This window comes from Hetaerina americana, unplaced genomic scaffold (genome assembly GCF_022747635.1).
Source record: "Hetaerina americana unplaced genomic scaffold, ioHetAmer1.1.p SCAF_7, whole genome shotgun sequence".
Classification (NCBI taxonomy): domain Eukaryota; kingdom Metazoa; phylum Arthropoda; class Insecta; order Odonata; family Calopterygidae; genus Hetaerina; species Hetaerina americana.
The window spans coordinates 13,948,915-13,963,955 of record NW_027287316.1 but is presented as its reverse complement, the minus strand read 5'-3'; the positions used below and the strand labels follow the sequence as shown (position 1 = coordinate 13,963,955).

The 15,041-nt window shown below is 40.7% G+C and overlaps 1 protein-coding gene across 1 annotated transcript in view; it reads left to right on the top strand.

The window, feature by feature from the left end:
- The window catches only part of LOC139696544 (agrin-like), a 161,880-nt gene that overhangs the window by 128,859 nt on the left and 17,980 nt on the right, over positions 1-15,041 (top strand). The window contains exons 7-9 of the mRNA XM_071595348.1: positions 4,414-4,740; positions 7,817-8,230; positions 14,127-14,444. Of these exons, the coding sequence (XP_071451449.1) occupies positions 4,414-4,740; positions 7,817-8,230; positions 14,127-14,444 (1,059 nt within the window). The remainder of the gene's footprint in view (positions 1-4,413; positions 4,741-7,816; positions 8,231-14,126; positions 14,445-15,041) is intronic.

Sequence of the window (15,041 nt, the reverse complement as noted above, 5' to 3'; positions counted from 1 at the left end):
GGACAAGAGAACTTTATCAATTCGTCAGATTTTCCAGTAAATTACGCTCAGTTACTGCCAGTTGCTTTTCGGATTTTTACCTGCTTTTTTATAGTTGTCATGCCCCATTTTTCATACCCGTTCTTTATGTATCTCGTACTTTATTTAATTTACAGCATATGAAATCCTCGTTAGAATTCAAAGTATCTCAGTATTTTAACTGCTTGTTTATGTTCAGTGTTAATATTTACCCATCAGTTTTATGATTTGAACTCTTTTATCGTAGACAATTACAGAAATTAAACTTCACGCTGTATATAATATTGAATTTGCAGGAGCAGTAAATGTTTCACGAGTTTATGATTTATTTTTTCTAAGTTCCGTGGTCAAAAACCCCTACGAGATCCACCTCAATTGTGGGACAGTTTAAGGAAACCTTCGATGAAACAGAATCGCAAAGTATTTGACGTCTTCTTTCAAGCACGGGGCAAACATTGTGCGAATGCAAATTATGTTTAGCAGCGCAATCAGGAGATAATTTCGGCATCCTTCGTCATAGGTCGTTCTTCTAATCTCTATAGTTACTAGTATTTCTCACCCCCGTAAAAGTTCTCGTGCATTCCCGGCCTTGTTGGTAGTCTCACCCGTACATGTTCTTGCAGTGTAAGTAAACACGATGACCTCTGTGAAAATACCTTCAAATTCACCCCAAACGAGTAAAATTGAATTATGTTCCTCGTTTTATTCCGCTTGAACCATTGTGATTAACGAAAATGTACCAATCCAGAAAATTTTATGCTGAACGCGTTAGATAACCTGATACATACGCTCACACCTGCTTCAACAACAAATTTGTGTCACCAAAAACACCAATGACATCAACTCTAAGTCCGGTTTTCTAGATGACAAACGTGATCACCGCATGCTGATTGTATGCCCTAAAGCCCGTGGAAAGATCCTTGTGCAAAGCCTCACTTATCAAGATGGTGGAGGGCAGTAACTTTTCTTGCATCACCTACAATTTTCCAAGGAACTCACACCGAATAGGCTTCGAAATCGATCGAAAAGTCGTGGGTTGGAATTGAGTTCGATGAAAACTGCGTGAATGGTGACGGACGGGTAAAACTGACGACAAATTCGGCATATCTGAGACAAATGGTAATATCCTCTGCAATTATTCGCGTAAATCGATGAGAGTAAAGTTTTATTGAAAACGGAGTGTGTGGAAGCATTGGCTCTAATTATTACAACTGTTGCGGTTATCGTTGGACCAAGGACACTAAGCGGCACTAAAGCCTTCCCTTTAGATCTATATTTCGTATAGTCTTGGTGACTTAATGGGTGAATGGAAAGCTATTGTATACATAGGAGCTTCAAGATTCGCGTATCGCTCCCGACAAACTTTTTTCTGTTAGAAAGCAACCTCCCCCTCCATGTATTCTTCTTTTGCTTATTACCCCTTAACCATTCCTTCCTAACCTAACCTACTACCGATCTTTTCGCTTTCATTGCCAACACTTTACGTACACACACATTGCCTGTACGCACACACATACACGTATTTCTACGTTTTTCATTGTACGGAAAGTTCCGGGAATTAAGTAAAACCTTGCCCAGACTCCCGCTGTGATTCTGGTTGACCTCTTCCTGGGCAGAGTTTATTGCTCGCCCCACTCGGGCCCTTCAGGGATGGTGCTGCAATTCGGAGATTGCTCGACTGGGCCCTCACGCTCCGAAATTCTCGCCTTAACTGACGCTGTGGTGGTGAACGACCTCAGGAGTGTGGCGTAGGGTCAGCTGGCCCTCGGGTCCAAGGGAAAGGGTCCGAGACAGTCCCCATACGCTTCGGAAAAGAGGTCATTTAGCGGGGAACCGGTCGTCTTGGTAGCACAGGTCTAGAGAGGCTGCCGATGCGAGCGAGCCTGGTGAACGAAATATTGACAGTTGAGATCTTCCATGTGTATATCCCCCGTGGTTTTTCGGATGCACTCTTTGGTTTTATTTGTAAAAGGGAGTATGTCCATGAAATTACATTAAAACATGCACGTTAAGGCATGATTGGTCAGCATATATATTTGTTTATCACTACTTAAAGTTAAATTGGAGGATCACTGAGTTTTGGTTCAACCACCTGCCATAGAATGACAGCTATTATTATTTAATTACAGTTTTATAACAAGTAGAATAAAATGAAATGTATATTGATTCTGCCCTGGGTATTACGCATTGACGTAGAAATTACACATGTTCAATATTCCAAGCTGATCATTAGTATGAGATAAAGAAATATCGTGAGAAATTGAGAGTAGTGTGAAATATGAATTCTAATTGAGCATCAAAATACTAGGTGATGAACGAGAGCAGGGGTCCGTTTCTCAAAGCCACAAGTCAGTTTACAAGTCCTCGAAATTTGTTCTTAGAGAGTTGGTAAAAATGGCGCGTTACTTGTTACACGCACGCAATAAATAGTGGGGGCGTGGCTGTCCAGTGTTTACGTCGCTGGGCTACTGGCCAGAGTCTCTGACTTACGTGGCAAGTGCCCAGACTAACGTCCCTCAACTGCGACTTCACCCAAACCATGGGAGATTGCGGCTATCACACCTTCCTAGGAAAGCATAGGGAAAGAAACTGTCCAACCCCCTCCCCTACGCTTATGCGTGAATTTCATACGCAGTCTCAGTGCTAGGTGAGCTCTAACCTCGCGTAACACGGCGTGGGGAAAACTTGAATGTTATCTCTCGCTGGTTATACCTCATTTAGAATATCTGCTAGTATATGGGATCCTCATCAAGTTGGATTGATTTCCGAATTGAATCTACATCTACTTAATACCCCGCAAGCCGCCGCAAGGGCGTGTGGCGGTGGGTGTTAGGACACCACCCGTAATTTAGAAAGAAAAGAAAAAAAACCGCATGCCAAAACCACAAATTCATACATCCACAAAAATACATGGCATACATTCATGCAAGAACACTTACACCCCACACACATGCAAACACTCAAACTACCAACTAACATACACATGTACCTAAAAGTATACCTAATATCTTTGCAATGTTTAATTTTGTTCCGACTTGTAAATTCAATGTTTTTAATATTTCTAAAATGTCTTCGGTTTCTTACTATTATGATTTCTGATTGTTCGGGGAAAGAATGAGTATTTGTATCTATCTGTCCTGGAATCTATCTCACACGAGTGCAGCGTAAACGAGATAGATTTATATTATGGGTTGTCATTAAAAACAGAGCAGCGTATCAAAATTATTAGGGGAGCTTGGCTGGGAATCACTAACGGAGCGAAGGTTAAATTACAAAGTAAATCTCTGCACAAATTAGGAAGATGTCTCATTGGCGATGATGTTAAAAATGTTTTATTAGATATATCGTACTTCGATAGGAGAGATAATAAATAAATAAAAAGAGTTATTCCATTCCCTCCCGAGCGCCTACTGCATCGGGAACACCGAAATGGAATGTGTAGACTCAATTCAATACCTACCCTCACTCACGACCTATTCTGAGTGAAACATATACGGGGAATATGTGGACAAGCCAGCAAAAAATTAGGATTTATTAGAAGAGTACTTGGTAAATGTGATGAAAAGGTCAAAGAAAAATATTTTCTGTGATTGATTAGACCGTATTTGGAATATGCTGCAAGTATATGGGATCCTCACGAAGTTGGATTGATTGCCGAATTGGATCGCTTGGAGCGTAGAGAAGCTAGATTTGTAAAACGTTGTTATATTAAACACAGTAGCGTATCCAAAATATTAGGGCAACTAGGCTGGGAATCACTCGAGAAGCAAAGGTTAAATTACATATTAAAGCTCATGCATAAATTGGAAGGAGGTCTCTTTAGCAGTGATGTTGAAAATGTTATATTATTGCCCCCATCGTATTACAGTAGGAGAGATCGTGTCAGTTAAGTTAGAGAGATTAAGAGTAGAGCAGATGGATTTAAGATGTAATATTTTCTACGAATGATAAGTGATCATAATAACATTGTCCGACCGCGGTAGGGTCATATTCGGGTCAAAATTATTTTGGTGTGTATTAACCCTCTGTCACACACCCTTGCGGTGGGTACTAAAATGAAACAAAATATTGTCAATAAAATTCGAGAGATTAAATGTAGAGGAGATAGGTTTAAGATGTCATTTTTCCCACGGACAATAAGTGATCAGACTTAAATTATCAGACCTTGAAGGGTGGAGAATTGTATTGCGTCAGAAGTAGTCTGGTGTGTAATCAGACCCTGCCACGCACCCTAGCGTTGGCTTACAGGGCACCATGTATGGTTGAATGAATGAATCTTCGGGTTGGTTTAAAGTACTCAGTACGCGAATTTGAAAGTTCACTGTTTCATTTAAGACCCCATTCAGAGGACTTACAGTTTTTATGGACGGAACCCTTCCTCCCTTCTCTTTGCAGACTTGTGCCGGCACGTCCGCTGCAAGTGGGGGGCCACGTGCGCGGCCGGCGAGTGCGTGTGCCCGACCGAGTGCGACGGTGCCAGCGCGGAGCCTGTGTGCGCCTCGGACGGCCGGACCTATGCCAGCGAGTGCCTCATGCAGATGGCCGCTTGCGCCCCTCCGCCCACCACCTCCCCCGAACTCCCCCAGGCCTCAACGCACAACCCGGCGGCCTCATCCGCCGCCGCCTCCCTCCGCCTCCGCCAGCACCACCTGCGGCGACCCACACGACCCCTCACGGTAGCCTTCTACGGGGACTGCCGCGAGAAGGCGCCATCCGGACTCGGTGAGTGCCAAAAGCGGGGTCTAACTCCCCGGAGCGTCGCCGTTCTCCCTTTCGAATGGGGGACGATGCGAAGATGTATTTGAATGCCGGGAAAGGGGGGGAGAGTCGTCGTTCGAGGGCGCCATGGAATGTGTTCGACTACGAAGGCGTAAAGAATGGTCCCTTCCCGTGGCTATCGTCAGAAGACCTTTTGCTATACCTCGTAGACGTAGCTGAACGTAAACCTCAACGTTACAAAGCGTAGTCAACTTTGTACGCGTCCCCATTTTGAACCAACATTACATTGTTTGTATCAATAGTATTCTTAGCTTCACCCTGACATTACTCAGGCATGTTATTTCAAGTGACCGAGACCACTTTATAACTTGCCATGTTTGGGAAGAGTTAGGATTTAGCAATGGATGGATATCAGGCCGACTATGGAGTAGAGCATAATGTTGACCGTTCTTTGAAACCTGGATTAGTAGAAGGAAAAAAATGGGAGAAGTGTTGGATCAAGTGGGTAGGCTACAGTAGGCAGGCGAATATACCAAACACTAGAATTTCTATTTCACAGCCGATTCTCCGTAACTTCGCGGAGGAAGGCATCCCAGAAATTTTAGTTGCCTTCACGAGATGATAGGATTAGCGGGAGTCAAATTTTACTATCCAAAATTATGCTTTGATGTTTAAGAGCGTTTTCTGCCAAACGAATGGCTGAATGTGGATTTTCAAGTGGGGTTCCTGTGGTCCCAATGGACTACTTTTCCGGAATATCAGCCTCGATGCCAGGATTATTAGTTCTTGAGAACCCTATTCCGATGAATTTTATGCGACAGGTGTAATATAAAAAGCCTCTTGGGCATTAAGGCAAAATTTGAAAAGAGGATTACCTGGATCTTATGGTATGGTGTGGTTTCGTCACGAAACATTTTCTGCTTTACTGTTTGTTCATTTCCCACAATCATGGAAGACAATGTCAATATTACATAACTTTTAACGGTGCTTCTCCGGTTATGAAGCGCTTCATCACCTTCACCCTTCCATTAACGCATTTCACATCTCTTCCCAATGAGTTTGGCATATTTGTTTGACTGCTGGTGATTGTACGTATGCCTTCAACTCAAAGTGTCATTCCATAATTCCAAATTCACAAGAATTTCACATTTAACGTCTCCAAAACTTGGGATTTGCTTCTTTTTCGTGAAATGACTGCATTTTGAGTTCGAAGTTTGGATAATTAAATGTTGAGTAAGCACTGCATAAATACTTAATAAATTTAAAATGACTTAGGTTTAAGGTCCGAGTCATTTCACAGGCTCGCAGAGCAAGTAACCTAGAAATTTCGTCTCATATTTTATGGGAAATTTTCTCTCAATTACATGTATTTATATATTTTCAATGTCCTGCGTCATTAGATGTGTTTAAGTTTCAGTAGGTGATCATCGTGGAAGAGCACGGAAAGCTTTAGAGTAGAACTGTAAATACACAAAAAATTATTTTAGAGTGTTAATATTTTTATTTATAAGTTTCTCTTGGTTTCATATTAAGATTCCCTTAATTTTAATTTTTAGCCAAGGTTTGCAATTTATTTTCAACTGATAAGTAAATGCCCGACTGGATATTAGATGTGTTAGAATCAATGACTATCCAAATCTTATTTACACCATTATAGTGAGTCACTCATTAATTATAGTCATTATCACTGTCTCTGGAAAGATCTTCAACTACCACCTTTTTCTTTCTCTTGGTGTAATTTTTCCTATTTCTGTCTCATATGCAAGTTAAGCGCACTAAATGTATTGCTCGTATATGGTTTCCATGGTGCTGGGTAACACCAAACACTCAGAACAACAGGCTAATGTGGGAAAGCTAAACGTCAAATGAAATTAATACCAAAGCATTCTATCTCCTTAAAACTACTACATGCATGAATATATTCATGAGTAACCATTCGGTGGAATACGCTGGAGGGTTTATGGCTATTGTAATAATTTTCGGAAAACTCGGAACATGTTTGAAGAGTTAGACGATCACTTCTAAAAATGCTCTCAGTAATTCTGTAAGTCGGAAATGAATGAATATACCTATAAGTAAATTTCCTAGAAGTCTAACACCCCAATTATGTTTAGCTCTTTCTGACGGAATTTTGGCAAGGGCAAATTAAGAAATTAATCATTAAACTTTAGTACACCCAGTATATGCGGAGAAAAGCAAACTACAGATCATTAAATCCGCAAACATGAAAATTTGATTTTGTAATGGTATTTGAATAATGTCAATATCCGCCATTTGTTTTATTTCATATCATAATATATATTAAAATATTTTCGAAGTCACCGAAAGGCAGCAGAAATGGCCCGATACTCTATAAATCCTTGTAGGCGATGAAATAATAATTTGTTGGAAAAAAGAACAAGGAATTTTTATAACAAACGAATAACTTGTAGGGGAATCCTACGATAAGTATTGTAAAAATACTGTCATATCGTATTCATGTTTCTATTCATGAAAGCATTCAACTTTTCTATGCCGCTATCGAGCTCCTTATTGCATATTTAATCGCGGAAGAGCAAAATAGTTCGCAGTTTCTGACGCGGCATCACCCACGAGCTCATCTAGATAGTTGGTGGGTGGTGTCGCAACACCGCATACTCTACGTGACAATTTTGCAGAATACTTTGAGAGCATCGGGATCCGCAAAATAAATTCCGTAATGGCGAAAATAAACCGTCAGCAGACGATCTGAAACACGGAAAAAAGGAGATAGAGGCAGCGTGTCCCCACCTTAGCCTGCTGCGAATTGTTTTTGGCATCACTGCGCATGCTCGCTCTGGATTTGAAAAAAGGACCCATTTTTTTCAAACCCATCACGCAAAAACCTACGTCGTTAACACCCCCGCATAACTAACACCTTTCCTCTCATTCCCCTGCCCGTGTTCCTCCCACCCCCAACCCCCCCTTCCCCCAATCCTCCTCCAACTTCAATTTTTTTATTGGCTACGCCCCCCCTTCCCTCCCCAAAAAAACCCTGCTCCGCTCCTCCATTCCCCTCACGCAACAATGAAAAAAAAACAATTAAAAAAATGACTCCCAGCAACCCCGACGCCCCCGTCATTGGCCTCCGCCGCGCCCGTAACGCCGCCCCCGGCGACGCCGACGCCGCCCACCGGCGGGGGCCTCGCCCTCCGCCCCCACGCGGGCCAAGGGTCCTCTTCCCAGAGGGGCAACTCCGTGGAGGCCCCGGGCCGCGGACAGCACGTCCTCCGGGTCGAGGCCTGCCGGGACATCCACTGCGACTTCGACGCCACCTGCGAACTGGGCCCGGACCTCTTCCCGCGGTGCTCGTGCCGCTTCGAGTGCGCGGCGCTCCCGGCGCCCGGTTCCGCGGACGCCCCCAGGCCCGTGTGCGGCTCCGACCTCAGGTTGTACCCATCCGTCTGCGCGATGAAGATGGAGGCCTGTCAGAGACAGGAGGAGCTGCGTCTGAGGCCCCTCGACCTGTGCCAAGGTGAGGAGGGCCCGGGGGCCAGGGGTGGTGGTGTCAAGGGGGGGAAAGGATGGAAAGGAGGAACAGAAGCCAAGAGTGAATGGCCTTGGGGTTGTCCCGACCCTCGCGTGACTAACGCTCTGATTGCTCCATTGAAACGCCCCGTTGTTTGTTGGTGTTTGTTGGTTTGTTTGTTCTGCCCTCGTCTTAGCATAGCCAGCCTCCACCAGGCTAAGCATGCATTAATTGCCTGAAGCATGAGAAGCCTTACTAACCGTCGCTTTCTATGTAACCCCAACAAGATCCCCATTTTTAACGTTTGAGTAGCTGCTGTTAATACACAATGTTATATAATCAAAAATGTTTTCTGTCGTGGTTTTTTTCGCGTTAATTGAAAATCGTTTCCGTTTTCATTTATTCATTCTCGGTCTTTCTTTGTTAATTTTTTAACGATATGCCGGTTTTGTATGAGGTTTGATTCGCTTGTACATTCGCGGGACTTTTTCTTCCAGGTGACCTCCCGTATATTTTTAGCCTTGAATGTGCGTAGGTAGTGTAATATTGCAATACGTTCTACGTTCATTTGATAAGTGCCTGGGGTCGGCTGCGACGTCTTCGTGTTCTTCTGGCATTCTCAAATATTTCATCAATTTTCTCTCATTGGGTTGAGCCAACAAGCAATTGCCACTTTAATGTGCTCCCACGTTACAGAGTGGCCTTAGATCATACTTCTAGATCCAATGACCGTGAAATCAGGATTGAAATTTCATTATTTTGTTCGTATGAAATAATTTCTTCGCCCATATTCACTCATTATTTCATATATCCATCCAGATAAAATTTATGCGATAAAGATGTTCTCATACGTCGTGGTATTCATTTTTATGTTAGTTGTAAATGTTAGCGTAGGTTTTTGGTAAATAAACTACCCGTTTATTTACTATAAGCATTTAAGGTGGTATTATCATAACTTTTTTTATAGAAAGAGACAAATTTGGTATTGTTGCTCATTATTTTTCCAGATTTAGTCTCAAATGAATTAATTGACACGTTTCCTCTAAGCATAAATGAACATTCTTGTTTTAGCTTGTTTTCTAGTCACATGTCATATTTGAATTTGCAGTGCAGCGTCGTCAATTTAAATGTTCTCTGCATTTCGCTGGCAGTTTTGAAACTAATACTTTTTTTGCGACAAGTGCTTTGAAAAATAATGATATTTACTTCACTTTCTTCCGTCGGCCTTCATCCAACCATTTTAGCAAAATTGACTTTTTTAGAGACAAGAAAAAGCACGGATTTTGTGTCCTTGATCTAGATATTTTTCCGTTTTCAGCCTTATAAAAAAAACGTATTCATCCCCCACTTCTGTGCCCGTGGTGGAATTTTTACTCGCGGTTGTGCTATAAATTGAAATAAACACTTCACGACCATCGAATTTAGAATTGGCGAAAACCATTTAGGCATTAATGTAAAATATTCATTCATAAATTTCCAGACATTCTGCCCTTATTTTAAGCTTTAATATTTTCGATTAAATAGATAATAAATCCTGTATTAGAACGCAATTCTATCTTTTTTCTTAGGAGTATCTATATTCTCAATATGCATATCATTTTACGGCGTTTTAGGATCAATTTTAATAATGAATGTTAAAAATGAAATCTCTTGTGGTAAAATTTATCCTCAGAAGGAACATTAATGGATAGTTATCTTTTCGGAGTGTATTATTAAAATAATATATTTATTGTATTTAAGTTTCGATGCTGATGATTCAAAAGGTTGGGCATTGGGTTTTATATTTAAAATGCGTGCTCTGGAAATTATTAATTTCTTAAAAATTTCCTTTCCTCTGCTAAGGATTCTCACCAAAAATGATGGCTTAAAATCGAAGGAACGTGGAAGAGATCCAAACCTTTCTAACATTTTTTGAGAGATGATAACCGTCTCATTTCCATAATTTCGGGGTCTTATTTCGCTATGTATGATAAGGAAAAAATTAACGTAAAAATTACTATGCATTGAAATAACGAGAAAATGTTATTCGTGATTTTTTCCAAAATTCGTAGTTTTTTCAAAAATTTTTTTCCATATACCTTCGATATTATCTACAATGAGAAAACGATTAAGCCCAACGAATTTTTCGCGATGAAAGGTCGAGCAACTGAAATGCTCTCCTATTCGAGGGTTAGCGTCTTCTCCGACGCTGTATCAACGGGCATCCCGTTGTTACTCCGTTGTCGCAATACGTTTCGACTTCGACGAAGAGGAGAGATTGGAAGGAGCACACTGAGTAGAGAAGTATAGAAAAATGAACGCTCGGATGGGGTGGGAAAGGGGGGTATGCGAGGGGTTTCCGAGAGGGAAGGTGGGATCGTCAGAGAAGAGGGAGAGACTTCGGCGGGGACTGTGTTTAAAGAGCCGAAAGGGTTCCAGGGAAGGCAGCTTAGGGAGGGGGAGGGAAGGACCCAGGGGGTGGTAGGGATCTCTAAGATCTAATGCAAAGAGCTCCCCTCTCTTTTCCGCCCTCTCCCCCACGCCTCCTCGCGAGGCTTTAAAGATTAGAGTCGGGAGGAGGGGAGGCCTGGGTCGGAACGGACGAGTTGGGAGCCAAGAGAGGGAAGGCGCGGCGCCGGAGAGCTTGATGGCGCAAAGGCAGGAGAGACAGACAGACCGAGGCAAGCGGATCAAAGGAGACGAAGGCGGCAAGAAGTGAAGGGGAAGATTTTAATGAAAAAAATGTGAATCTCGCGTTAGAGCTGTCCGATAGACGTTCCATGGGGGAAAAGAAATGCGTCCGTGAAGGTATGCATATTTATCCGGGAAATGAAATAAATCCGGCTCCCTCATTCAAATTTGCGTTCCATCAAGAGGACGCGTTGGTTTATGTCTTTCATTTGATTTCGGAAATTCCCTCCATAACACTTTCCTCTCTAGAATCGTGCGAAATTAGAGGTAAATGAATGAGTGAAGGCGAAACACCAGACGCTACGGTCGGAGGGAAGGTAGTCATTAGAGGTTTTGGCGTAGTTTGGGTCACATTAAATCAAGAAAAGTTGTGCCTGATTTGAAATATTAATAACTAAAGGTTGAATAATTTCCACCAACCGAAAATCACGCAAAATACTTTTTGTCTCATAGTGAAGGCGACATACTTCTTGTCTGATATATTTTCACAAAAATACCAATCTTTTCTTCATAAAAACTTTGGCAGGTCATATTTCATGCATTTTAGCAATGACAATAATAACTGTTTCTATGCAATTACTATTATTGTTATTGGTATCCTGCATTTTGAGTTTTAATACATTATTTTATATTAAAGTCTCATGTAATTTTTGACACAATCTCTATTCCTTACTTTCACTTTTCCCTTGGAAAGGAAACAGACATACCACACACGTTTGTTAAATAGTTGAAATTGATAAAAATAACTAGCTCCTAAGGTTTCCAGCAATGCTTTCCTCCTTTGCCTCTTTCATGGGCACCATTTCATCTCATGTCTTTAAAATACTTTAATGTGTACGTCACAGATGGAATCTATTCCATTCAGACTATGATAAAGATCACTACATTCCAATATCAAAACCACAATTACGACACAAAATCTGTCGTTAATCAGTTCATTTTTATTTTGGTGGCCCTACCCAAGAAATTATAAGTTTACAACTTTGTCCTACAACGTGGAAAATCAAAGCGTTTTTGGATGTTATCTCTGTCGGCAAGTTATTAGGAAAATTCAGGAGTCGGAGAAAGTTTTCATAAGGCTTGAAATTCTCCGTAAAATTTGCTTACCTTTAATTAAGTTGGAAAAGTTATTTAATAAGTGTCAAAATCAGTCACCCTCATGCTCTGTGTACAGAAATGGGTTGAAAACTAAGGGTCACCTTGTAATGATTGGCTTAAGTTATGATCTGAGCAAAAATGCTTCAGCTCATCAAGTAAAAAATAAACTCTTATCCTCTTATCCTACTTTTCAATCCAAAATCCAATATGAGTTCAGCATAACCTTGCATACATGATGCACTTCCACATTAATTTAATACAAAGGCATTGTATCGGTGTCTTTATTGTGCTAAAAAAATAAATTAAATATCCGTGTAATTCGAAAACCTAAACTTACAATTAGGTAAAAATTGTGACGATATATGATGTCAAGGTTGCCAAACTCTCAGCATGAAGATAGATCCTCGTCAATGAGATAATATGCATTTCAGAAAGAAAAAATATGCCATGCACCTGTAATATCAGGTACAATGTGTCAACCTCTAGGTAATAAATTGGCCTGCACGAGTAAGACCAGGGCAGGTCAGCAAGGGTACAGGGAGGAAAGGATAGGGAAGAGCACCATTATGATACTTCAAAATCCTTGAAGAGCCTGGTCGGCGAGATGAGGGAGATTTTTCACCATTCCCAATCTACTCTAGTCTAGTGTTACTACAAACATTAGTATTCCAACTTTACAGTATCCAGACTGATTTGGTGAAACAGGTTGCACCCTTGGCTAGGCACCCGTCATCCCTTGATATGAATCAACAATTTATTCAGGAGCTTTAACAGCTGGCAATCAACAATTCAGGTCTTTTAAAAGTTTACTTTGTGAGTATTTGAAAATTAGAAAAATTAAACTAACTTTTAGTGGTTTCATCTTTTGTCTTTTGATTTCCATATTTCTGAGTTGTGTGAAAGAACCAAGTGATAATTAATTGCTGTGTCATCAGTTATCAAAGTTGAAATAATTCCATAGTTAGAGAGCCTGAAGTCCTTTTATATGTAGAGCTTTGTGAATGAATTCGGAAGTAGTTATTGTTTACTCTTGATTAGTAAATATTAATCAAGGAGAATAATTGCAAAGAAAGTGATTAAAAGTAGTTTTCACCATGGCAAAAGCCACTACTCTAGGTTCATGGGTGATTTCATCCATAAATGCTATATCCAAAAACTATAAAAAATAAAAAGTCACCAATGTTTGTGAGTGATTCAGTTCAAGCAAAAGATGTATGGCTTTATTGGAATCCCAAGAGACTTACTCTGAAAAAGGCTTCACAAAATAAATACACCAGTTCCAAACATAAAATAGAAGTTTCTCTAGGAGCTTGTTTTTTGGTTCAAATGCCAAAAAGAGGAAGTAATGCAAAAACATGGTAATTCTATGTACACTTCAGTTAAAGAGTCAGTAAAATGTCATTAAAGTAGATTTGCATACTTAGAATCCCATATTCATGTCATATATATAATTACTTTTTTAGAACTAAGCCCTCTTACACATTTTGAGTGAGAAGTCAAGTATCAAAAAACTATGTTGATACATGTAACCTTGATGCATTAATCAAACTAAAATCTCAAATATTATTTCCAGTATATAAATGAGCAAATGTCCCTTGTTTAATACTCATTATAATTGTTCAATCTACTCACACTTCATATCAAGGTATGGAGACAGTATAGCACTCAAATTAACTATTTCAGCACCTGTACTTGGGAACTAAATTTCTCAGTAAAATCAGACTGCAGACAAAATTGCATATAATTATTCTATTATCAAATATTAATCACAAAGTCTCCATTAAATTCCAAGGGAATCATTCATTACTTTTCTCAAGTACACACTTCATAACGCTAATCATGTAAAATGCCATTTTACACCTTCAAAAATTCAAAGCACAATCAACTAAGTACAAAATAAGGAATAGATTCATCATTTATTCATAACAGTCAATTAATAAATTATTGTGCTGATGCACAGTCACCAAGAGCCCATCAATACCTTCTTTCAAAGATTTCCCTATCACAAGCATCTCCTCTCAAAGTGGTCTCGAGACAGGGGTTGGTGCCTTAATGCATCAGCCATGAACAGTTCACGTTTATCACGAATCACTTCACGAATTATTTCCACGCGTACGTGTATGTGTGGATGCAGGTATGGAAGTCCGGCCTTGTGGAGGGACGGCCTCACCCCTGAGGGATCCCGTGCTGGGTCTCGAACTCGACTGTGGGAGTGGACCAGGGAGGAGGGACTGCCCACCGGCCACCTCCTACTGTCACCAAACACCAAACTTTGCCCGGTGCTGCCCCAAGCCTGGCGTTCCCCAGCCTGGCCCAAGCCCCCCTGTGGCTGTGCCCCCAACTCCATCCGGTTGCGAAGAGTCATGGTTTGGGTGCTGCCCAGATGGGAGGACCGCGGCACTGGGGAGATCCCATGCAGGCTGTCCATCCCTGTGTTTGTGCAACAAACTGGGTGAGGGCTCGTGGCAGATGTTGTCAATGTGGACCACTGAAATCAGTCCTCAACAGCAAAATGGATCTTTGAATATTTGTTTACCTGAATATTAATCAGAAATTTGAGAGTAATCACAAGGTTAGGTAGGGAGCATTCTGAATACCTTCCATTCCAAATATGTATGTGATTTATCAGTAATAATGGGCAATTGGCATTATAAACATACCTACATACAAAATAGAAATGAGAACTATCTGAGAACATTTTGGCCCATTAATGTTCAAAAGATCTGAGTAATGAGATCCAAAAATTATTTCATTGAAGGATCATTTTTAAATATGCGTGAGGATTCAATAAATTAATTCAATAAATCTCAAATACATTGTATGATACGTTTCAATGTCACATTAACAATTAAAGACCATATTCAGGCCTTGTTCATTTTTTAATTCTGTAATTTCTAAACCAAATGTGAAAAATAGCCATTCTCTGAAGAGCATGGAGTAATTAGAAAAATATTTAGTTGGGATAGAATGAAAATAAAAGACATATTGCAAATTTGAGGATAAGGGAATCAACTATCCCCCCTGATGATAAGCTGTCATAACCGACTGT